The 27,261-nt window shown below is 38.1% G+C and overlaps 1 protein-coding gene across 7 annotated transcripts in view; it reads right to left on the bottom strand.

The window, feature by feature from the left end:
* The window catches only part of ZNF521 (zinc finger protein 521), a 231,792-nt gene that overhangs the window by 96,064 nt on the left and 108,467 nt on the right, over nucleotides 1-27,261 (bottom strand). For all 7 annotated transcript variants that reach the window (XM_066992873.1, XM_048080020.2, XM_066992875.1 and 4 more), the window contains one exon: nucleotides 22,307-22,391. In XM_066992873.1, the coding sequence (XP_066848974.1) occupies nucleotides 22,307-22,391 (85 nt within the window). The remainder of the gene's footprint in view (nucleotides 1-22,306; nucleotides 22,392-27,261) is intronic.

A 27,261-nucleotide genomic window follows, 5' to 3' on the forward strand; every position in this document is an offset into this window, starting at 1 on the left:
CCTAGACTGTAAGGTCTTCATGACAGAGACCTTGCTTTTCTTTGTTTCCAAGGGTATGCAGTTGTATTTTTACTTAGTAAACCAATAAACAATCCCCATCCTCTCTTACATCCCTTCATTACTTTAAAAGCTGAGATTTTGAAATAAGTTTATGAATGTGAATGAATGCTCTTTTCATTTACCTGTTCTTTCCTTCCTTCCACAGCTCCAGCAATGACTACATTTTTCTTATCATATGTTTTGGACTAAACTTGCGCTGCACCTGCACTTCATGTATGGCTCTTACACACTTCCAGAGTTACCAGTGGCTTCTTTGGAAAGAGGAGGGTGGCATGCACACGCTGTTTGCTGGCTCCATTCCTCCTTACCACCTCCCAACCCTGTCTTCCTCTTGCATTGTGAACTGTTTTTTTCACATTTCTCACTAATCTCTAACACCAGCCTCTCCTGCCCACCTCACGGATGTGCTTTGGAAGGCTGTAGTTTGCTGCTACTCAAGTATGTGAAGAAGTCTTCAAGATAACCACATCAACTGAAATAGCTAACGTAGCAAGCCAAGCTAATTAAAACACACTGAATTAGGATATAGCTACAAGAGTAAAAAATACTGAGAAAAAAACACAGAGCTGCCCACTAATACAGCTAAAAGAGCACCAGAGTCTTGCTACTTAATTGCACAGGCTACTGGCAAGCAGGCTTTAGCTACAACAGATGACTCCCCTTTAGCATCCAAGTCCTACGCAGACTATTCTAAATCAGACTTTATTCATTATGATGAGTTACTAAGAATTACCTCAGAATCTACAGTTAGTGTTAAACAATATTTGTTTAAAACAGATTTGAGGGAAATCTTGTTAAAAATTCTGAATGGTATTGGAATTTTGAGCGTACGAGCTTGCCATTCTAAACCATTTGATTAAATTTAACCATAGGAAATTCTTCCAAGACCTAATGAAGCAGCAATTACATCTAAAGAGGGAGCCAAGCCAAGAATTCTACCATTCCAATAGCTCTCTTTTGAACATCATGCTACAATATCTAATCTGCTCGGTTTTGAGTTTACACATATTATAAATCTCTGAGCTTTTGGATTTCTATAAAATAAACCATACAGTTAAAGGTTTCACTTATTCTTTTTTTGATATGAGTAACTTAGTATTTCCCTATTGTTTAAAAAATTGAGATAGTTTTAGGATTTCAAATATTCATAAAAAAAGCTCTGTGTATGAAATACAATCAAAAAGAATTTAAAAATTATGCAAGTATATTTCTGGGTCTGGTTGAAGAGCAGATGCTGCCTCCATGCACATCTTTCACAGTACTTTAACATGAATTTTGACAAATAGATAAAAACAATGCAAAAAAAAATATGAAAGAAGGACAAAATAAATCTTTAATTTCTTAAAACAAATGTTGGACTTAATCCTGATTTCACTTGCTTTGTCATAAGCATTTACTTTGTAGCTCTCTGAAGACAGCATAGCTGTGTTGGTGTAGATGGGATAAGAATCAATCCCATCACTTTCCCTTTTGATTAAAAGGAGGAACCGTTAAAACCGGATAATGGTTTCATTTGTAATACCCTCAGCAAACGCAGATTGTTTGGTCTTCTCAGCAATGTTATTATGTTGCACAAAGATGACCCTTTTTGTGATTTAAGATGTAGCTAGAGGAATCCGAGTACAGCCAAATCGATGGAGGCAATCTTGCTCTATTTCCAGATTTCCAGCATTTCTTCGTTATATGTAATAGAACATTTTAGCATAATAATTCAGGGGTCCGGAGATACAGAAGACAGAGAAATAATGTTGAAAAGTAATTCTTCACATTTGGCTTTCACTACATCAAGTGCAAACGGTGAACTTAAACATGAAAATACAATTTGCTCCTTCTAAAGTCTACATCCTTATCTCTGGCAAAGAACACACATTCATTTCCAGTGCCTCGAGGTAAAGACTAAGGCATCTATCACAAGCACAGTGAATATCTGAAGGATTTGGAAGCAATCTTTTCATAATGTTTCTTTGGAAGGGAAGCAGGGTTATGAGTTACTCAAAATTCATAGAGATTATTAAGTTTACATCCACACAGCAGATATGGTACCATATTATTTCCCATCAACAGTGTTCTCACCTGCTGAGAATCTCTCTCTGGTTCAAGACAGCCATTCATTATGAGGCATTAGCACTCTACTGCGCAAACCAAAGTCATGCCCCATCAGTGAACTGGGCAAGCCCGTAATACCCACACTCTGCTCACAAGGGCTACGTTTACTTACTGTTCAAGACCTTCATTTTAGTGATTTAATAGGCAGGTAATTTCTTACTTCAGCAGATTTTTATATATTTTAGGTCAGGTATTTCTGGAGAAATGTTTGGGCGTGTAAAAGGTTTACAGGGCTTCCCAAAGAACTCCCATACCACTGGAGTATGCAATGGCAGCAGGGACTCCTTCTGACAAGAAAAGCTGATCAGCTGCAAGCTTTCCTATTGATGAATCCAACTCTTCACCCAGTCTAAACTAAGCCTGTGGGTTTTGTGTTTTTCTTCTTAGACTTCTTTGAGGCCTGCAGAAAGTTATGAAATAGATTTTTCTAGTCCTCCCAGGAGCAAGGCCAGGTTCACATCTTGACCTCAGAAACAAAGCAGCCCACGAAAGCCAGCCTTCTCGGACTAACACAAAGCAAACTACAACATGCAACATAAGGCAATATTAAGAGTGAGAAATGACAAGCAGTATTGGGGAGGAGAAATAATAAAACCTGGCCATATTAAAATCCCAGCAACAATGATACTGAACAACACAATTTTGGCTCTGCTGCAGTCTTCATTAGCAAGGGTGGAAACGTTATTCATCTGAAAAGAGTGTTTATTTGGAAGAAAGATTTCAATTACAAGTCAACAAAAAAGGAATTCTTTATTGTAGAACATTATTTATTTTTAGACCTTATGGTCATCTTATTCTGTAACCGTCCTAGCATACCTATGGGTATGGCAACGTGCAGCCACACACAGACTCTCACAACAAGCCAGCCGTACTAAAATATACAAAATACAAATAGAAATACAAAAGAACCCTTACAGGACCTAATCTCCTCTCAACAACATTCACATAAATCAGCTCAGTCAGCTGAGGGACATTGATGTGAAACTCTAGAGAGGAAAGAATCGGACTCTGATGCTTTGAACAAACTGCCCAAGTGTATCTTATGTGCAGACTGTTTAACTGTGGGTTCAGTACCACAGAGGAAAACAGGTGTAAAAATGATAAACCCTACTTTTCACGGTGAAACAGCGTTAAGGACACAAAATATGGTCCTATCCTGAATACATGAATACTGAACTCAGGTGGAAGTAGCTCACAAAAGCATCAACAGTTTGACACATGTAAGTAACCAGGTCCTTATCAAAGACCACCGAATCTGAATGGCTAATTCCCATTAACATGAGTGGCAGTGGTGTTTGTGCAAATCCCATGTATGCTGATGGAAGTACGGACCCTGAAATCTCCATGACCTTGATGTGCAATATTTATGTCTACACCTTTAGCCTCTTGCACATAATGAGATGCAGTCTTTTAGCTTTATGCACTTCACCAGGCATTCAATTAGAAAAAGCAAATTTTTTTGGGGGGGGGAAGAATGCTAAGCTATTTAGACAGAAGGTAGTGAATCAAAAATTGCAAAACTTCAGCTTTCAAAAATAGCCTAAGTGACCTCTTACAATACTCTGACCACTCCATCACAAGCAGGAGGCAACCCCTGTGAAGAGCGAATTCTGGCAAAGTTCTCTCTTCACAGATGATGCACAGCTTAAGCTATAATGAGTTTTTGGGTTACAAATGCTGAACGCATTAATATTCCTTGATGATAATTATCACAGTATAAGCACCTTTCCCAATGTGAGTAGCATAAAGCAACTGAAGCAGCATTTTTACTACATTTGAAACAAGCTGGAAAATGGGATTTTCTACTCTCGTAACCTGAGGTCAACATACATCAAGCTATGCATATTAAATACGTCTACCCTATACAACTATATAGACCTTTCCATATATTCACACACATGCATTCAATTAACACCCTAATTTTCTGAATACTTATACAAATATGCTATACATATGAACATGACTTCTCATGCAAAACAAATCCAGTATTAAACCCAAATAATTAATAAACAGGCTACACTGGTATTTCTTTGGAAGTGACTTATTTTTCTACAATACTTAGAAAAAAAATAGGCAGGTATTAGCTGCTGATACAAATTGAAAATTAAAAAAATACATGTACATTTACCCAGACTGAAAATAAAATTTGTAGAAAAATGTTGCCTTCTACCTTCACAGGTTAAAGTAACAACACTAAGTGTGACTTATACCCACAGATAGCACTTTTTTTTTTTTTTTAAGAACAGCTGAAAAAAAAGAGTTCTTGAGTGAGCCCAAATTCTTGCAGACAGCTCACAGACCAAGTAATGAGTAGGGGCACCAGAGATATCCCCAAGAAACAGCAGAGCAGGAGCCTCAAGCCAGGCAGCCGAGCACCTGCAAAGCTGTTCCTTACCTGTCGCCGCAGCCAGGAGACTGCAGAACCTTTGTGCTGCCTCTGCATGGGGCAATAACCTACTCATCCAGGCAGCAGCAGCAAACAGATTGATTTCACAGTCAGACAGGCTCACCCAACCTTTGGAGCCTATTCTTAAATCTGAACGGGGGGAAAAAGGGTGCACATCACACATAGCACCTAAAATCTGCAAGCCATCCCCCAAAACCAAGAGAATACCCATCTCATCACACACCAAACCCAAATTCCTTCCAAAGATAACATGAGATACACTTCTTTAAACGGTATAAATGGGCTCGGCTGTATTTTAAGTGCAGGACATTTAATTATTATACAAGTACTTATGGAGGATTAATTAGCATACAACAAGGATCTGAAACATGCAGGCATTTGTCAAAGAAGACAGGGTTTCTAATGATTTATTATTGTTTGATTAACAACATCATGCAGCAACTATGTTATTAAATCTCTGTTTTGCATACTACAGAACCTAAAAACATTACCTAGTGATGTACTGTCAGTCTCAGAAGAGGGTAACAACTTGATCTCTGCTTTCTTATCACCCCCATCTCAGAAAATGTTCATTGTTACAAACGATGCACTGGTAAGAAGCCTTTAAAAATATCACACTGTGAGTTGCAGGGTTTTTACTAAACGCTATAATACCGTTTTAATATTCTGTGCAAATAAACTCACTGCCTTCTTCTAGCAGTGACAAAATGGGAGTCAGTTTGAACCCTTAATCCGAAAAATGGGAATCAATTCTGGTGTTCTGTGGGTGTGAAATCTGCTGAATGTATTTATGCCATGTTGTCCTGCACTTCATTTAGGAAATACGCCATGTTACAACCATTTCAAGAACTAAAGCACAATTTTGACTTATGATGTGCTGCAAAATGCCTCAAAATCCCATTTGAATATATGGCAAGGTTTTGAGGGAACCTTTGCTAAATATTTAACAGCACTATTGGCTTATTAAATGCTGTAATGTGAAAGCCATGAATAGGTGATATAAAGTGCATGACTTTTTTTTTTTCACTTAACATTGGTGCTCACTTTGAACACTGTACAAACCCATTCATCAGAAGAACTGATGCATCCTAAAAAAGTATTTCTTCTTAACAGGTAAATGTAGCACTGGCATCTTGCTATTATAAAAACGACTAAAACCCTCCTTGGTTAATTGTATAAGACCTGTTCCCCTTCAGTTAGAAACCCCTTTTCATCCTCCCTACTAAAAAGTCTGAAAAGACCATGTCTGAAAATTAAAAGTGATGTAGTAAAATCAGGCAGGCACAAGATATATTGCTTATATGAAAGTCAAACCTAGGGGAAAAAAAGAGGTACAGAACACGCAGCTTCAGTTTATCATACATAGAAACTGCGTGGCTGACCATCTTACAGGTAGAAAATTGAATACATTTTTGTGCATGTCAAAATGCACTTGACAACTAGATAATATAGTGACAGTCATGTTCAAAATACAGATGTAGGACTGAACATATTCTATAAAAATAAACACTTCCATTAAAATGAAATCGAAGTAACTTTGTTCACGGCAACAGATGTATTTCAGTATGAATCACTGAAAACAAATTTAAATCCACAATGAGATATATTAATGTAAGCTAACAAAAAAATCTCTTGGCATGGAATTGCCTGCAGAGCGTGCATTTATTCTGTAAACACTGTAACAATGATTATCTGTCCTTCCAGCTCTCAGTGGAGTCTCCTGCTTTTGAAAATGTCTTGTGGTGACTTACTAAATTCAGGCTATTTCAATTAGTATTACTGCACATTAAAAATTAATTGTATTAAAGAGTGGATTAAGGTTTAAATTTCAATTCTACAGTGTGTGCGCTAGAAATGACAGCTAAAAATCAATGCTCTCTGGCCCATACTCGGAAGTTTGTACGACCGAATAGTGTGGAACTGGCGTCAGTTTTAAAAGAATTGATAGTTCAATTCAAGGTGTGTCAGTTCTAATTCCTGACTTAAATTGCAATGTTACACAGCCTTAGTATTAAGCTAAGGAAGAAAATGAAAAAAAGCTGCCTTGCAATGAAAAAAATGTGTCGTCTTCATAAAGATGGAAAAAAAATCCAAGTCACAGTTCAAAATTCCTGTTTGGTATCACTAAGGGAAAGAAGATGTTTTAATGGGATGATGACTTCATTACAGAAGATATATATATATTTTTTCCTTATTTAGAACATGCTGCTAAAATATCACCCAGAATTGCAATTCAGGCCCCAGGTCTTACAAACACTGACGAACATATGTAGCCTTATTTGTGTATGAAAGGAAGCTTGTGGAAGCTATTTGTAATGAAATTGTACACATACTTTTATATTTTCAGGATCAGACCTCTTCATTACAATTCATAATGTACATGCAAGACTGTTTAAAACTTTTAGTGTTTGCAGCAAGGGGCGTGTGAGAGACAGAGGTGCTGGTACATGATTGAATGTGAAGACCCTGGGACACTTCTGCTTTGGGACACGTCTCTTTGTGCAAACAGTCCCGGTAAGGGCAGCACCAAAGGGCCATGAAAGCCACAAGCTGGCCCACTCAGAAGCCCGACTGAGGTATATGCCACACAACAGAGCTGCAGTCTGCTCTGTAGTAGGCTACAGAGTAGTAGTAGTGGACTACTAGTAGTAGTCTGTAGTCATCCAATCGGCAAAGCACCAGCTGGGATGTTGAATTCCCAAGCTACAGTGGGAGGGGAGACAGGATCACTGCTATCAAACGTCTCAAAAAGTGGAAGTGCTCAGGCATCACGCTACAGTGAGAAGGGTACAGAGCAATGGGCAACAAACAGTTCTTTCTACCTCTAGTAATCATGTTAGCTACGGTCTCCTGAGCTACCCTTTTGCCACAGAACACAGGTCAATTTCTTAGCCTCCACATATATGAAATCTTCCCTTTTATTGTCTGAAAAAAGAGTTGGAAGTTGCCTTCATGACTGAACACTGCCTCTTGTACAACTACGGCTGAAAGCTGTACTATTAGCTTGCTGAAACCTATATTCAGACACTGTAAGTTGGAAAGATTTTTGAAAGGAAAATGCCTTTATTCAAATATTTGTATCTTTACAACAATACCTTTTATTACTTGGGTGAAACTGAGTTTTGCAGAAGGGTTCCTTGAGAATGTGGTGCTGGATGATAAACTGACACCACTGCTAAAATTCTGCCTTTGAATGTGAACACAGTGCCAAAAGGAAAGGGAAGAGCTGAAGCAAAATCATTTTTGCACTCTTTTGTATTGTAAAATGTATGGGGAATAGCAAGAAGGGAAAAAGCATGCTGCACTTGTTATAAACCTAGTATTGTTCCTGCCTGAAAATGGCCAACAAGAAATGCCTGTCACTTTTCCCAACAACAAACTAATATTTTAAAGAGCAAATGATGAAGAACATGGCAAGTCGAGTCACCAGCCCAAGCTGGCATCACTGAAGTATTGCAAAGCCGCCCAGGACACCAGAGCTTGGAACTGAACAGTCATTGGTGTGTACCTAAGAGACAAGTTGATGTCCACAATGTTTCTAAAGATCCCCTGTGCTGTGCCGATGTCCAACAGCAAGTTTGGCATCAAGAGAATAAAGAAGATGGGATGTAATAACAACAATAAAAAAATAATCTGGTGCAAATGGACCCCAAGGTGTAGTAGTCATCCCCATGCAACAATCACCCTTCACTGCAATTTACTGATGTTGCTTCATTACAATCCAGCATACAAAGGGGGCAATATTAAGGCATACTATTTAAAGCTACAAGATCTGTGGTGCCAGATACAGCTGATACTGAATCAAGACTATAGAGTAAAAAGAAGGTAATTTCAGCAGAGAATACTGAAAAATGAAAGCTCTCCTGAAGGTGCACAAGTGTGTCGTTGTTACAAGACTTAGCTGAGTGCCACAATAAGCAATTGAAACTAAAGCGTGCCAACACATTTTATAGGGTGAATCCACAAATTCTTTACAAAAACACAGCAATATTTGGCTACAAATTAAAGTGATAACCAAGGAAGACAGAGAAACTGGTTTAGATAAGGGAGAAAAGAAGTATTTTCATGCGATAGCAGAATATATAGAAGTTGAGAGAGATTTTTGCAGGGTACAGGACCTGCAGAATAGACGGACTTTGAAGCAACATTCAGAATTGCAGTGACAAAGGACAAATTCTGAATAAGCCAATGTTATTGACTCATGGAAACCATCACACTTTGTATTATCTTTCTGTTTGTTAGCTGGTTCTGACTGGGGAAGAAATCAACAACTCTTGTGTGGAGATGGAGATGTCAAGAATAGAAGTCAGCAGGGCTGCATCTGTGAGAGGTGATGATATAGTAAAAGGGGAGGAAGGAGGAACAGTGCTTTTAAAACAGGCCCTGAAATGGATAGAAAACACAAATCAAATCTGGGGGGGTCTAAGGCAAGCAGCAGAATTCTCCAAGAGATAATTTAATTGCTTGCTATTTACAACATTATAGTACTTTTCCTTCTTCATGTACGTTAACTAATTTGTCTTGAAACATCTCCTTAGATAAGTATTGTCTCCATTCCACATTTCAATGGCTTGTTCTAGGCTACTGAAGAAGTCATTGGGAATGTTGGAACCACCACAAAATCACATCCATTCTGACTCCTGTTTTGATGTTATGAAGCAAAAATTGATTTTTTTGGCTTGTCAAGCAAAGACTTGGAAAATAGGAGGAATAATACTGTAACAATACCATAAAGGAAAAGGGGAAAGAGAGACTGTGACGCCATGAAAAAGTTAACTGCATTTTGTGGGAGATAACGGAGTAGGAGAATTCAGAGTCGAAGAGCATTCCAAATCTGCTTTTTAAGGAGATGAATGAGAAGGATACACTGAAGAAAAAAAGGCAGCTAGAGTGTGTTGAGAGTGCTTCTCTTGTTAGAGAAGAGAACTTCTACAGAGGCTTTAGGCTGAAGGAGACAAAGAAAACCACCAGCTCACAAAAAGGGTGGCCTGGAGGACCCATCACTAGGGTTGAAAGAGATGCACATGCAGCACAAAAGCAGCAGTTGATGTAAAATACAATAACCTAGGTGACATATCATAGAAATTAGAGTCCTATTTTCTGTCACCTAATTTATTCCCATGCACCGCCATGAAGTATTTTTCCTGACGGTACAATTCCGGTCTGTACTGCAAGGTGTACTCCGTCACTGGTACAAATGCAGCTGCTGGTAAAAAGTACAGAATGTTTTCATTATTAAGAAGTAACCCTGAGATTAAGTTTTGTAGGCTAGCTCTCTGTCCGAGTGTATTTATTTTTTCACTTATTTCATTTTCATTTTGTTTTCATTTTACCCTCATTTTCTCAAGTTATATTTTAGTCAAAAAAGGTTAAAAATACCATCCCTATTAAGTCTGACTTGAAGAATAACAGCACACAAGAAGAAATGTGGGTTAAAAGTTCAGATTTGGCAGGGAAATGTCACTCAGCTGAAGAGACTATTTAACTGTTCTGGTGAAAATTGGTTTTGATTTGATCGTGTTATGACAGTTTGCAAATCACACTTTGCACTAAGTAATATTTGGGTTAAGCTTTTTAACCAAACTTCTTAGCAAATGGAAGGCTGTGTTACCTCTGAATGATTAATTTAACTAGGTAGTAAACATAAACATCTCCCAAGTTGTTCAAAGAATTACACAGGGCTCAGCAGGAGTCTCATTTGGGGGTTCTGGGAGAGGGTTTTTTTGCACAGTTATCTAATGTCTTGGCACTCACATAGGTGTGCAATGAAAAGCAATGAAGCTAGAGGCACAGTGGGTTCATTGTGAAGGTTGCCTGCAAAAGGGTTGAGAGAAAGGGTGCCTAACCAAACAGCTAGGTATTAAGAATATACCACTGAGGTCCTGAACTACAACCCTCTAATAAAGTAGCATGTCAGAGAAAATTGAAATTGTATGGCCAGGCACTGGAAAAAGAAAACCAAAACAGGACATTACAGGCACATCCTTAACTCTGGCCACGATGCATGTGTTTTATGATTGCTTTTGGTTATACAAATATACTATCCCTTTTATCATTCAGTCTAATCCAAATATGAGCCTCATACCTTTCAGTATAAACACAGTGAATGAGGCAGTGTTTTGAAATAAGCTTTGTCCAACACGCTATGAATAGCATATTCTGTAAAGTCTCTTGGATAAGTACCACATATATCGGATTATATTCATGTAATAAAAATAATGTGTTATGGGGCCTTGCACCTTTGAGCAGGTCTCCATCACTCTGCCCACTGCTTCATTTCCTCTGGGGTTTCTCCTTTTGCCCTAAATTGCACAACATACTCAAACAGTGGCTTAGTTAAGAAAAATAAATCTGCAAAAAGGAATGTTTCTTCTTCCTTTCTCCCCATACATTGAATTTAGCTCTATATTTATGTTAGTTTAAGGCCACATGACAGAATTACTCAGTTCTGTCCCACTGACACATTGGTCTTATGGTTTTACTTGGATGTTTCACTATGAAGGTACATAATATTTTTTCACAGGCAAAAATCCTGAGATTGAACTTTAAGGTCATGACACTTTTGTGCACAGAAAATCTGAATTTGGTAATGTTTACATCTAGCATTTATTAGATAGATATATATTTTTTTTTCTTTCACAGACATTTATACCCAATTTGTTGGTTGCTAAAACAGCTGTCATACAAGCTGAAGGACATAATAGGCCATTCAGCTTGTACACACATGCATACACATGTGTAAATAAGAAAAGGGTGCATTCAATCACAAAATAAGTTGCATTTTAAGTAGGTACCACCATATCACTTTATTATTGATTTTTCTTTGGCTCCACCTAAAGAGAATAACTCTACATGTGATAAAGAGTGTGTGGGATTATCTTCTCACCATACACAGTCTATGAGGCATGCAAAAATAAGGATATTTACCTAAATATTATTCTAACCTCCTATAAAGACAGAATCAAAACTATTACTTAGTGAAAATGTGTTGGTAGCTCTACTGCTATGTCGAGGAGGCAGAAGGAGTTACTTTTCTCAGTAAGGATCATTGAGTGTGTCACTGGTTAATTCTTGTTCTATGCTCCTCATTAGCATTACTCTCAAGTTTCTGGTTATCATATCCGAAATATTAAGACATAATAAGTACGAAGGTGCAGATAATTGGATATTAACCAGAACATACTTGACTGGGCAGGAGGTAGGGCCTTGCTTAAACTAATCCTGAAATGTATTAATCACCAATTAATGAATGGGTTTCAAATTCATTTTCTATTATAGAACACCTCTGAGTATCTAAGCTTTTTCTAATAAAATGAGTTGGAATAACAGGATAGGAATAAGAAACACTCCAATTTGAGGCTGGCTTGAATTAATTCCCTATAGCTTGTTGTTAAGTTCATTGAAAACAATAATCCTGGTATGAGTGACTTTCTTTATAAGGTTGAGAAAATAACCATATATTATAGCACTTACAGTCTCTATTTGCAGGTACAAATGGTCATACAGAGGCTAAATTCAGAACAGAGCTAGTTCACTGGAGAACTGCTATAGCACTATCTATATTTCTTCAGAGCAAATATAGCTGTATAAGACAAGCGGCATAAGACCTGTATAAGCTCCACATGGATATTGCCAATTAATGATTTTCAGTGTGAAAACAGGTATACATGTACACCAACTTCAGCAAAAAAAAGCCTTCACACACACCCCCTCCCCACCCTGGCCCAAAATGCAGTCCACACCAGTCCATTCTGGTGACCGAAGCTCTTGAAGGGTGGAAGAAGAACAGTGAGAGGGCAAATACAGCAATTATGAAATCCCGTTAAGAAGCCTGTCAGTAAGGAGGGTGGTGGCATTAATCTCAGAAGCCCTAGACTCAGATGCCTTTGCTGATTTTGCATTATGCATACACCCCTAACCAGCCTTACTAACTAGCCTGACATGGTTGCACTTTTCCCAACCAACGGGCTAACCACCTGCACACATTTACTCTTTAAATAATGAAAGTTTTTGTTAATGGGGCATATTTAAATCCAAAAGAAAAGAAAAAAAATGGAAACAAAGCCTGAAGTTTCCTGTTGTTTTCTTTATATAATATTCTTAGATGTTTAGGATAATTTTAAATGGATACTTTAGGCTTTTTATAATTTGAAATGTGTGCCTACTACTGTCGCAGACAAAAACAGAGATCCTTATTGTTACTAATGAAGAAAATTATATCAGACATGGTTGAAGTACTATTATTCCCCTTTCTCTCTTCTTGCTGTCCTCAGTGTTATTTACATTGATGTGAATTGCAAGTAAACCAATATTATCCATCTCTCTGTTTTTTCCCTAATTTGTTGACTTTAATTTTAGTAAGTCTTAAATAAGCGCTTACCGAAGATGAAGTAAGATATGCAAGCAAGTAGTCCTTTTATCAACAATTTTGCCACAGAAATACACAAACATTTCAATGGCTCTTCATTAGCAAACAAATCAACAAGTGATATTTTAATGCATGACTTTATTCCATCTCTGTGGGGACTGTAGTTGAGAGTGTGATGTACAGTACAGAGAAAGGAATCATCAGCCACAATGTCCCAGGGCTCTATCCATTGAGGACTTCTCAGCCTCTGCTTAAAGAGTGCATTTAATTGACTGATAGACAGTAGCTTCTTTGTTCACAGAAGACAGCGAAGTAATGGCAGCTTGAAAATCGTACCATCTACAGGATCTCCTGAGACTAGTAACAGGGGGATATGTGTCAGGAATAAATAAATAATCTAATTATTAAGCCACTTCCTGTCAAGTTAACTCCAATTTGTTGGCTTTTGAAGGCAACAAAACGAGGCATTTTTCCTCATTATGCTTCTCTTTTTATACCACTGGTAATCACAGGCGGATTAAAGGGTGCCTGATTGGTTTTTTTGTCAAGGAACTGAGAAGCAGCCAACAGTACAGAAAAACAGAGTTGGGGTTAGAAGAAATTTCATGCTTGTCTCCTTTCCAGCTCCCTAACAGCCCACACTGCTGCCCCATACAGTGCTGCCAGCTGTACAGCAAATGTGTACCCCTCCAACGGCGGCCTACCAGGCCACAGGCTCCATCCTGAGAGCTGTGAGATACCTTGCAATCTTGGCAGGTAGCTACTGCTGTCATAGGCATAATTCTAAAGGTGACCTACGAAACCCCGTCAGCTCACCAAATGCAACAATATGAGCAGCTGAAGTCCGACACCCACTCTCCATATTGGCTTCTTTTGTTTTGCTTCCTGCACTTACAAAGCAGGGAGAAACCGAGGGATGTACTCTGTCAAAGAATTGGAGGCTTCTCTGTTAAGTATAGGGACAATTCAGAAAAGCACTGGTTCGGCTACCCTCTGTGCAGGCGGCTAAGCACGGCCCCAAAGAATGCGCTAAGGTTCCTGATAAAGCCTGCAGTACAAATGGTCAGCGGCAAAGAACAAAAGGGAAGGCTGACACAACGCCATTAATTCTGCCCGTGGTGAGGAAGTATTAACATGCATAGTATATCACAGCACTGGCTAGGAGAAGAATCGTGCAGCCCGTGGACGGAAAGGAACAACTTTCGGACTGCCTGGCATTATCTCGCAGTGGTGTCCCTTTCTAATACAACAGGAATTTCTGCAGAAGAAAAAAAAAATACAGCTTTGGCACACTTTGCTTATCTTCATGAAATGAACTCCAGGCTGGGCTGTGGACATTTTCAAATGCTTCTGTTAGCATTTTTATTATTACTATTACTACTATAATTATTATTTAATATTAAAACATTTTAGATTTAGAATATTTTTTGAGTGCCCCTCCCTAAAAAAAGAAAAAAAAGGATTCAAAGATGTTTGCACACTGTGTCCCAAATTAACCGTTTGTGAGTTCAAAAGCCGGGACAGTCTTTCCTAAAAACTGTGTCAAAAAGGAAACAGCCGTGCCTGATTCAAACCCTTGAAATGGAAGTGTCGGCTCTGGCCAGCACAGCTCAGCGGGTGAAATTGTATCCCGAGGGATGCAGGGGGACAGGGAGGCTGTAGCCCAAATAGGTGACATAACTTTAAGCACAGCAAACGGTGCTGCTGTAGCATGTTTACAGCTGCCTTTGCCGTTTCTGAATACATCTTGAATTTTTTGTTAAATTGCGCAGATAATTAAAGCCTCTTCATATTTACAGTCTGCTTCATTGGTACCATGAATTCTGTTTTCAGTTACTGTCTGCAAATTCCCTCTCTGCACAATTTCATACTAAGCAATAACACTTCATTTTACATAAGTTTTATCTGATGTCCCCATACAGAGCTGCCAGCTGTACAGCAAATGTGCCGCTCTCAAACTGAGGCCTACTAGGCCACAGGCTCCATCCTGAGATCTGTGAGGCACCTTGCTGTCATTGGCAAGCGTTCCCTGCTATCACTGCTACCATCGCTCCACACTACACACAACTTAAAATCATCTGATTATTAGAATTTGTGGTCCACACTCCATTTTATCCTTTATTTAATCTATCCCCAGATCACACATTTGTTTAAATGTTTTGGCTGGTTTACAAATCATGCAGCCATCTGCACAGTAGGTGTGACACCATTTTTTAGACAAAAGTTACATTACAAAACAACAAAGATAAAGTCATTTGAAATGCTTTGGTGTTTGTTATTCTGCCTGGTTTGCTTGGACCAACTCTAAGAAATAAATAGAATTATCTGTGTAAATCGATGAACATCTATGAAAAACAACACCCAGCAGAACGCAGAGCTTGCTCCATTACCTACGTTAATATCATGACAGCTGAGGAGAGATGACCTGGCCCACTTCTCATCTCTCCTGTACAGATGGCTATTAAAGAGAAAGTATCCCTTTTGTATGGTCCATGCAGAAACCCTTTATGGGCTTTTCAAATAAGCCAGCATTGCCCACAAGAGAGTAGCTTTCTGTTAGTATGAAACAGCACAGATTTCATCTATTTTGTAACCCAGCTCCTCACAAAATAAACCTACGGTTTCTCAGATTTAGCACCAAATGCTGCTTTTTTCTGGGTATTTCAAATACATCTCTGTTTTTTGCAGACAAGGTGACAGTTTCCTCTGACTTTCTGATAACTTCTTGCCAGCTCTGCCTGCGAATAGGAGACTCTCAAATATCCAGGTGATTTACTGATTCTAAGAGGGTACGATCCATCTTTTCCCTAGTAACTATAATTTCCATTTCTTATTACTGAAGAGTCAGTGAGAGAGGGTAGACAAAAGAAGTTGCCACCTCCTTTGTCCTCTGATGTGTAGATGTACATCTTTGGATTGTTTTTTCCAAACCTCTGTTAAGAAAGACTTCACGATGTCAGTGTTCCTGCATAGCAGCTTAACTGACATTTTGAAGATGTGTTCCTTGAGGTCAACTCAGTGCAACAAGTATTAGTTGTCCCCATTTCTGCATATGGGAAAGGAAAATCCCATTTTTAGTGAGCTAAGGAACTAGACAAATAACAGAATGTATGAATGCTACATGCTTCATCCTAGTAGGCTAAAATTTAACAGGGCTCCAACAATTTTTAAGGTATTTCCTTTGTCTTGACATCAGTGGTATTGTCCACATGCACATTGCACAAATGTGAGGCAAATACAATGATTTATTTTTATAGGTTTATTATGCATGCAGTTAATACATGCATAATGCAAACATGCATATCCACATAACACACAAGCATATAAACATAAACATATTATATACTTATATCCCTGTCACTGAACAAATCAAAAATCATGAGTTGCACTAAAATGTGTCTTTATGTCTTCTAATGGTTACATACTACTTGTTACTGTAAAACAGGGCTGTAATTTTTTTTTCAGGGAAATTAATGTTAGAACCCACTTTCTATATTCCCTTCTTTTTAAACTGCTCCAGTATAATTTGTTTACCTGGTGCTTAATAAAGTGTTTACTGGTGTAAACTAGAATTCTTCTTGTCAGGTGCAGCGTTTGTTCATCCTATTTTCCCATTTGCTTCCTAACTTCTTTTTCTCTTTCTCTTCATTACCTCCTCCTGCTCACACCTTCTATCACACTCAATACTACACAACATCCCTCAAAAACAAACTGTACCTCTTACCACAACAGACTTCACAAAACGTGTTTGATGCTTGACACTGAAAAGGTTAAAGAAAGAAAAGTCTGTTTACTCATCAAAAATGACCTATATAGAAATTTTCAAAAGTAGGGTTGCAAAAAGGTACTGAATCCTGACCATCACATCCTTTCCCTTCACTCCCCAACTTTTCAGAGGGGCAGTGGCTCTTGCTCCGAGGAGAGCTTGCTTTTTCTGTCAACAAAAGTAGCAGCAATCTACAAAGATTGTGGCTGTTTCCCCCTTTTATCATTCTCTTTGTCAGCCTGATCAGTCCTCAATGGTAAATGTGCTGCTCTGTTGTGCACAGCCAGCGGCTCGCAATTTGCTCACTATGTTTCATGAGACAGTTGTTTGTGGCTGTTTGGAACACATTTACCTCTTTGGGGATTTATACGCTAGTTGCAATGCCAACCTCCATAGTGATAGAGATTTCTTTCTAACTAAAATAGATAATTAGAAGCTGGTAATTATTGGTCAAGAATTATCAGAGTGAAAAAAATTAAGCTCTTCATAAATAGTTCTTGGCAACGTCATCTCTTTACATTATCTCATGCCTAACAGCACTTTACTCAGAGCACTTACAAATTTACACTACTGCTGTTGAGCCTCATAATTTTATGTGGAGTAATTCTTTTTCTGAGTTAAACGTGTCGGAACTCCCTCAGTTCTGATCCACTCTGTACATGCACATGTACAAAATCCTAGGGATTACAGCAACTGTTTAGTCTACTGACACTGAACTGCATCAGATACTGCAGATGTAAGGGAACCAGTGGTAGAAAAAAAATAATGTTTAGCTTGTCTACTTAAAATAACAGGCAAAATAATAGGATGAGCAGTGGAGTGCAGCAAACAGAACACAAACAATGGCAGACTCTCCTTCTACACTCTCAGGTCAAATGCCAACTGTAAACTATGTGAGCAAAACAAAGGAATGCCAGAAAGCCTCTCTCTTTTCCACAAACACCCAGAAATAGAATTTTCTCAAAGAAAGCTGCTAAAAATGCTACGTATTCTGCTCAGAGAGAAAAGCAAAAGACAGAAGGCTGCTGAAGAATTACCATGGTTGCCAGCACTTCCTCAAACCATATGAAATGCTTGGATTTACATTTCCGCCTCTCCCACTCAGAAGCTGAGAAGTTGTTTTACCAACAGATTTCAATAAACAGACTGACAAGTATGTTTTCATTTGGCAATCATCCTCACGACTATCCAAACAAAAGTACATGCTCATATCTAAACCCAAAATAATGCTTAAATAGAGAGCCTATTAAAAAAAAAAAAAAAGAAAAAAAAAAGAAAAAAAAAAGAAAAAAAAAAAGAGGTTTGCTTTGCTTTCAGCCCACAAGCATCCCCTAACCCCAACTTGAATCAGTGTGTAGTTTAAGCAAACATGGGCGTTGCTTGACAAAGCACGGAGACTTGAGAAGTGCAGACAGATCTAGCAGTTGGAACTCATGAACTTTCAGTTGCTTAATCTAAGTGAGGAACTCCACTTCTTTGCCTCTTTGTCCTCATCTATCCAGTGGAAAAGGCTTCTAGCCCCAACCCACTGCAAAGATATTGGGAAGAATGGAAAAAAACCTGCAAAACAGTTTTAAAATGGGAAGTTTTAAAAGAAATAAACATGCAGTTAATGAGGAAAGCAATCCCTATGATATCTCTTTAATATATAACTGGTATAATAACAAATGTTAATTTTATTGTTGTCAAAGATATTTGAGGTTACACTCCACTGGAACATCTGCAGATTTTGTTTTCCATTAGGTGGCATAATCCCTCTTGTTGAAGTGATTGAAATGTATAATAAAATCTGTAAAAACACTGTATACCCTCCTAACAAAGAAGAGTAAGAGGCTTTTTAAATAGCCTCTAATCCCTCTTCCCCTGCTAAATGTCTAGTTGAGATTATATTTGATTAGACAAAAACACACACATACACACAACCTAAAAATACCTACCCTCGGTGGAGCTATTTTAGCCAACAAAGTAATTCTGGTTGCCTTATTTAAAAGTCTAAGTTTCACACTGGGGTTTTACAAACATGTCTTTGCCTCAGTGACCTTCCGTAACGCATCCTCTCTATGTGGATGTCAGCAACATGAACTCAGTTTACATCCTGGGATTGTGTTCAAGGGACACAGTAACTAGATGGGACACCATCAACTCTTCCAGGCCCCCAAACCACTAAAAGGTTGGTAAGCAGTGTTACCCTCAACTAGCCAAGCATGTTAGTAGTGGTTCTCACCCGTTTCTGAGTGGGGTTTGGCCGATGACTTTCTACGTTGTTTGTCCCATGTACCACCTATTCGTGTCATCTTCCCCCCTCCTCTAGTCTCTTTCCTTTTTAAATCTTTTGCCTTCTCTCAGGAAGGTTTGTTTTTTCCCCTTTTCTATGTATTTTCTTTCCTTTATAACTGATATTTATGACTGTTTTTTTTTTTCCCCTCTCCAGTAACATAAATTCCCTCCACCATTGTTCTCCCTACCTTTTATTTCCTGCTCTTTGCCATCCCTTTTCTCTTTTCCCTGCATCATATGCAATCCTTCAGGTACAAAGACACTAATCTAATCCATCAATAATTGCAACACAGATAATGCTAACATTTTACTATGAGAGGAAATATTAGTTCCTGAGTGTGATGATGTCTGAAAAGGCATTTATTGCCCCTACATTTGATCTAGGGATTATCACACTCCTTGACTTTTAGCGCCTGCCTTGCCAGGTTATCTTCCCTCTCCCTTGCATTTAAAGTCATTTTTTTCCTCTTTCTTCCTGGAGCTTTCTCACTTTCCCTTCCCGAGAGAAGTGAAGACACTGTAACTTGTTCTGCCAGTCTCCTACTGGAAAAGCAGGGCAACAAGACATATTTTATCAGACACACATAAAAAAGTGAGGGACCAGTGTGTTTAGGACAGCAGGGTTTCTTTTTGTCTGGGAAATGCACTGTGTCAACAAGTCCATATTGACTTAAGTGTTTCAACTAATTTTTCAATCTTCATATTGATATGCATGCAGATATCTTGGGTATATGTATGGGTTATGTATTATATATACATAACATGTGTAACATACATATATATAACATATATATAACATACGTAACATGTCTGTATACATGTTTTCTATGTTATATATGGATACTATAAGCCTACCTAACACACACACATAAACTAAGGCCACCTTTAAATAGCTTCATGTCAACTCTTGAACCTTTCTCTCTAGACAGAATATGGTCTTGGAGAAAGGCCTTTGAACAACGATATAAATTAAAGAAGGGGTGTGGGGTAGTGAAATTAGAAAGATAGCTAAGGAAAAATCCAATTAGTGGTGAGAAGGCTAAAAGAATTGGAGATCAGAAATTATTTTTCCCTGTGTTTCGATTCTGAGGTCACATTCAAAACTCTCAGGAACACTGATATTCCTTTCACTCCGCCCCAACACAAAATCCCCTTGCGTTTGCTTAATCAGGGCTACATCATTAGGAGCTGCACTGTTAAGTCTGGCAGTGCAGATAAGAATCTTCCACTGAACACAGATTACCGCAAGCATGACCAGCAAATCTCCCCGCATGTTTTGCAAGCTCCTTCTTTATTTCACTGGCAAGGTTTTATATTAAGCACATTTAAATCTGTGTCACTATGGTTATGTCATGAAGCAATATCCTGCATGATTAGATACAACACAGACAAAAACAATTAAATATATATTTTTAAAGATTCTCTTCCTCATTCAGCCTCCCCCAGCTTTTAGAAATAACACATAGGCAGTTAATCGCTCGGTTTAAGAAAATCTTTGTCATTTCAGATCTGCAGGCTGAAGCTAAGTAACTGGATTTGTCCTGCTTTACTTACTCTCACTTCCTTTCTCTCCTCCTATTCTGACCCTTTACTAAATCTCATCCAGAAAATAGAAAGAAAAAAAATGAAAAAGAAAATCTGAGTATTTCATGAAAAAAGAAGGGCCCTAGTCTGAAAATGCAAGGCACACGGCAGGTAGGTGGCAAGCAGACACACCACTCTGACATTCCAGCATCACCCCTTACCCACAGTGTCTGTGTTCTCTGTGATGTCTCAGTATCACTACACGTTACAGTAAAGGACATGTCATACACTGGATTCAAAGAAAACAACAGATATGGTGAGTTCTGTTGTTGGTAGCAACCTACATAATTCCACGTTACTGACCCAGATTGAATACTGTGAAACAGCTCAGATTATCTCTTTTCCAAAGACACGAAATATCAAAACTGAGGCTTAATCCAACAGGCAAATCATTTTGCTCCTTTACAAAACTGCCACTCGTGTTTATTCATTTTTCTGAAATGCATATGAAATGTTCATGCTTTAAATACATTAAAACGTAATAATAATGTACCAAGAAAAAATGGGCTATTAAGCTGTGGCACGTAACTTTCTTTTATAGTGCAGCCAAGTTACAAGCACTCATGGAAGAAATCTTTATCTTGTAAAAAGAGATAAATATCATCAAGCTAAGTATTTTTAAGATATAAAACGAAAAAAAAAAACACAACACAACAACAACAACAAACCAACACAACAATAAACTCTCTTCTGTTTGATATGTAGTTACTGGCTTCTACACCATATAGCTTGATCTCTGTTTTGCATGCTTTTTTATTATTACAGCAAGAAAAACAGCATAAAGGAAAGTAGGAGTATAAAATCAGTTGTATCCATCTGTGTCCTGAAATACGAAATTTGGAAAAGAGGCTAAAAACAAAACAAGATAACCCTGGCAATGTTATCTTATTAGCGGGCAAATGATGTGCTTGATAAATTTAATTGGCTGATAGAACTCTTAGTGCTATTACTGAGTGGTTACCAAATTGAAAACATTATGGGTAATCCTAGGGGAATAAGCAAATAATAGGAAAATATGAATATCAAAGAAAAAGCAGCTTTTGTTTTATTCCAATTTACAACTGTAACAGCCTTGTAAACATCAAGCCAGGCTTGAATCAGGAATCCTAAAGAATTTTTTAAAAAAATGTTTGTACCTTAAAGAGCATACTCCTTTACTGAATACTACAATTCCTTACTTTTTCAGATAATTGACAGTATTTAATTGTATGCAGATACACTCAGGATTTTTTCCAGACTGCTCAAACACAACAAACAATACTATTTTATGGCCATTTGAATTATTTATGTTTCCTAATGACAAAAACTCACCAGTTTTGATTTTGGTACCAAGGTGCTTGAGAAGTACACAGTAGTGTCATTACCATAATAACTTCTGAAATTAAAACCTGTCTAAAACTCTATGGAAAGCTAACATCCAGTTCATTAACCATTCCTGTTAGTTTGTTTTCAATAATGCAAAAATGATTAGAAGTTTAATTTGCTAATCACCTGTGTTTTGACTGGCAGTGGATATATAATTCTCTGCAGAAGTCTAAACTAGCCCTTGCAGAAAATAAAATATGCTAATGCTTTATCAAGTCTAATAATATGAATAAAAAAATCAATCATGCCTAGGTTAATCATTGATGGATGCACAATTAATTTCTCCTTAACTCTGTTTAATTTTAGAGGCAATGATGATCATGAGTAAGAGAAATGGCTATCTGTCTTTGAGAAGTTTTAGTGCTTCACTTACCAATCATGTGGTTTGCAACATGAACTTGGATATCCCATTCATTGTAGAAAACCATCTGACATTTGATGCACTGGTAGGTCTTCTTCTAAAGAAACAAGGGTAGATAAAATTTACTGAAACATGCAGTTGGAACCATTTCATTACAACTCAAAATGCCGAGTTCAAAGTGGTCATTTAAAGCTCTCCAGCAGTGTTTTCATTAAGGCTTAATTACTAATATTAAATAATAATACTCTGCAGTTCTGTAGCACCTTTCATCTGAGTTTCCTGAAACTCTGTAGAAATTGTTTTTATTTTTTCTTTTTTCAGTTTTCCAACTCCATGGAAAGATCAGTACTGCTAAAACACCATTGTCATACTCATGGAAAGCAAAATGTGATGAGGATATGAGAGATGTGATCCAAATAACACTGAAATAAATATGAAACCTTCATATATCCTTTTATACCAATGGATTAAGCCCACTACAGAACTAGGGTAAAGCCAGGAACAGAACACAGAGATCAGAAATCTGCTTTTCCCCCAGTCTCAGTCGGGCTGCAGAATCTCCTCTGCACATACATTTTAAATGGTCCATCATATTGCCATCATTCAAGGAGGGAAAAATCCTCGTTAGTGTGGACATGTGGTTACTGTATTCAGGCAGTAGTTTCAATACCTATCGGTACTAAAACTAGGAAGGCTAGCTGGAAAACAGCCAGAGAGCAACCCTTCTGGCCACATTAGATGGGGCCTGACTTACTTAAAAATCACAGTGTATATAGATAAGATTTCATTGTGAACAAGGAAATGTGTTACCCTGCTCTCTTTGGTGCACAGGAAAAGTCTTTTACTTGTGCCTTGGTGTCTTTCAAAATAGATCTGCTATTTCAGTTTTCTACAAGGTGTATCACTTGTCCAAGATGTTACAGATTAAGACAGTAACATCCTAGAAACATGATTTTATTTTCTCTTATTGTTTTCTTGACCTAAATTGGCCAGAGATTTCATATCAGAAAACAATGCTTTAAAAGCGAAGACTAAGAATATATTCAAAAGTAAGATTTTGCTTTTTCATCCTAAGACTTCAAATCTGCAATTTTCTAGGCATCTAATGAGACAAGCAAGATTCATAAAATTATTCAAGTGTATAATTCTAGCATCAAGGGCCAAAGTCCTAAGGTAACAGTCCTGGAGAGCTCGACTGTTGTTTTGAAGAATCAGTGAAGGCAAAGTAAGGCTTGAAATGCCACATCGAGCTAGCAATTCAGGAGACATGCATCTTTCTGTACAGTCACAGACACTTTGCCTACACTACCAAAAAGAAAAAGAAAAAAAAAAGGAAAAAAATAAAAAGAAAAACATTTTTAAAAGAACATAAAGTTAAAAAACCAGAAGCTGGCACAGATGTAGTATATCATAGATTTCATACATGTTAGTTGGAGGAAGAAGTAAGATTCACTGGATAATGTGCATAAAAAATAAAGCTTGTTTTGTATATTTTTAACTTTTGAAGAATGTTATATAGTTGGTATCATCATACTTTTAAAAAAGGTGTTGTGTATTTTTTTTCCTGACTCTAAGAATTGTTAAAGATTTGCTGGATTTGTTATCAGTGTCTAAAATTAGATGCCCTGTCCCATATAGATAAAGTGTCCATCCATTATGCATCTTTCTACTACAAGCCCTTAGGAAGGAATATAAAGACTTTTTCAACATGTCATTTTTTCTTACCAAGTTAACTGTAAAATTAGTGACTAATCAAAGTCAGCTCTGAAATTAAGTGTTCCTGTGGGCTCTACTTTACAAATCTCCTATTGCTTCTCATACACAGAGGCTATTTTAATTTTCTTCATGACAATAACAAAATGTGTTGTGTTGCTTCTTGGTGGAAACAATCATAAGCCTTTTTTGCTGTTTTTCATTTAAAGAGACTTCAGTTTTCTGAAATGTAACCAAGTTAAATCCTTATGTAGACAAATAAAATCAATGGGCACCCAGAAAACAAATCTGCTTTGACTTAGCTTTGCAGTTACAATTCATAAAGCCTGCTGTTTTAAAAAATACAATGCTTTTCCCCTTCTTCTGGTGTGACCATACTGGTAACATTGATAGACTTTCAGATGCAGTCTAAGGTCTTCCTATTACATGCTGGTAAATTTAACCTTACTGCACTACATCTAGATCTATCAAAGACCTCTAAATAATGACAGTCACGATCAAAGATTTATTATGCTAAGCTCTTTACAAGATGCTTTTTGATGCTGACATATAGAACAACAATATTGCATAAATAACAATCACTCTCCCTTTTTTTAAAACATTGTTTCCCTTTAGAACTAGTTAGAAAATATTTCTTACTCCCTGATGACTGGCACTATATATTGTTTATTAGCATACCCCTAGCATTATTTCTGATATGTGACTTTGTTCAAAAACAAAGAAACATAAACTTAATGGCTGGTCTTTTCTCTTGTTAGCACAGTAATGCAGAGTTCATGTCAAGATTTGTCCGCAAAATTATGACTGATGCACGTAATGACAGAATATACAAAGGTTGGGGTTTTCTTTGAAGTCTCATGCCCAAAAAATAAACTCATTTGACAACAACAAAAAATAATAATTTACTAGCACTTGCTAGCCTCTTCAAATGATCTGATGTATTTGCAGAATCACACGCAGAGGTTTTCTTTTTATCATGAGGGAAAGAATGTTTTTGTGACTGCTGCTTGATCAAGACCTAGTTCTTTTTTGTGATCCAAACATATGCTAAAATGTTGACATCAACTTTTATTAGCTCGACACAGTCATCTCAAAGTGTCTAAACTTGCGCATGGTTAAGTTTTGATTTTAAAAGCAAACTCAGTAAATTCCATTTACTCTTAGATTTTCAAAGTGATCAAACCCAGTCATTTTCACACCATGTTGAACAAAAACCACATACTTATTTCCATATGTTTCACATTCTAAAGGGGTTCTTTTTCACTGCAAGTTACATCTTAGTCTCACAAGCTTTGTCAGACTGACAGGACGCGTGAGTGCTCGCAGGAGCTCCTGGGTCCTGACGTGCTTTGTGGCTGCTCATAGCTCCCTACCAGAATGAGCCAGGGGTAGACCTGTCCCCTTCTCGCTCCATGGCCCCACAAAGAGGAACCTGGGGGAAGAAGACAGAAATGAGCATGGGGGCAGCTCCACCTGCCTTGCCAGGCAGGAAGCCTTGCTGTGTCTGCGTAGCACAGCACAGAGGAAAAAATGGGTAGTGACTGAAGGAGCCACCTGAGTCTCTCGAGTGTCTCCAGCCCTTCGCAGCACAGGATGGCTTCCCACAGAAAGAAAGGCAGGGCTGTGACAGCCGTCCTTGCCTGGCCTTGCTGCGGCTGCTCGCAGTGACGGAGCCCCAGCTGAGCTCCCTGCCCCTCTGCCCAAGTCACCAAGGGAGGACTCAGCAGGACGGAACAGGCACCCAGGCCTTGCTGCTCCAGCTCACAGCCCAGGGCATATCAGCTCCACATGAAGATGAAGGGTGGACAGCTCGGAGCGCTTACAGCCTAACCTGCCATTGCTGCATTTGCCAGAGGACACCCGTCAGCCTCCTGCCAGAGACAGAAATACACCAGCACTCTCATTCTCCCCTCCGAACACAAGAACAAACCAACACGCATTTCTTGTTATAAATGTCATACCAGCAACGGGGGGGCTGCAGAAGAACCTGATCAGCACATTTCCATATGGACTCAGGCAGGACCAGTACAGCATCTGGAGAAGCCATAATGTGCTAAACTGTGCCTTGCTGCAAAACTTCCAAGATTTGTTCCAGAGAAGAATGGCACGTGCATTATCAGATGGGATTAAGAAAGCATTTGAACATTTTATTTCTTACATCACTGTAACTTCACCTCTCTTAAAATAAGCACAACTCTTCAATAAACAACCCCACAATCCTTTATAAAATCCCTCCTGTCAGGAACCCAAGTGCCAACTTGTCTCTTGCATGCTGAGTGCAAATCCAAGGCCCAAGTCATTCCTGGGACCATTCAAAATTGTCCTAGAAGCAAAACTGCTTGGACCAGAGGACTGACATGAGCACTGGGCAACCACATTGACTCTTGCATTCTTGTTCTTTTTCATTCCAGTTTTCAGACCCAATTTGAAGCCTTGAGGCATGCAAAGCTTCTCTGTAACTACAGTTAATGAGCTTTAGATCAGGCCTTCAATCCATGCAGTGCATATGCATGTGTCTCTCTAACCTTTTAAATCATTAATGTCACCTAGACCTGTAATTATTGTCCTGATCCTCATCACTTTGCAGTTTTCAGGATTTCCTTGCAATAAAGGTGTCCATAGTGTCCATGTCATGTCAAACAAGGCTTTGCTGCTTTAATGAGCTGCCCAAGAATATGGTCTTTCAACTGGTACTTCGGTTCCATCTGGAATTTAATTTGCTTTTAAAAACAAAGCAAAACAACTAATAAACACTCTGCTAAAGGACTTACAGTTCTGTTCAGAAGTATTCTGAAGATCCTTTTGTGTAGCCTTCTGTGCCCTGTGACTGTCTGAGCTATCCATACCTTCTTATTTTCTGTTTTGTAACCTCATTATATTACTTGAGAATGAACTGCATATGCTACTTATCTGCCTATGCTCCACATCCTTCTCAGTCATTCAGAATTTTATCACCTGACTATTTTGTTCTGCCATTTCCCCAGTTTTGTACTGTCAGTGAATTTCATCATCTTACTATACTTCTTTCTTCCAGACTACTGATACACTGCAAAAATTCAATAAAATCGGTGCAAATAGTGATTCTTAAAGCTTTCAATTATTCACATCCCTCCAACCTTAACTGCTTCAATTCACAAGACTCCTATGCTTTCCACATCCAGGTTAATGTTGCTTTTCTTTTTTAATCAAAGTAGCTCTCCCTACACCATGCATATTCACCCAACGGATAGTCTTTTGTGCTATACTTTTTAAAA

Source organism: Anser cygnoides, chromosome 2 (assembly GCF_040182565.1).
Source record: "Anser cygnoides isolate HZ-2024a breed goose chromosome 2, Taihu_goose_T2T_genome, whole genome shotgun sequence".
Classification (NCBI taxonomy): Eukaryota; Metazoa; Chordata; class Aves; order Anseriformes; family Anatidae; genus Anser; species Anser cygnoides.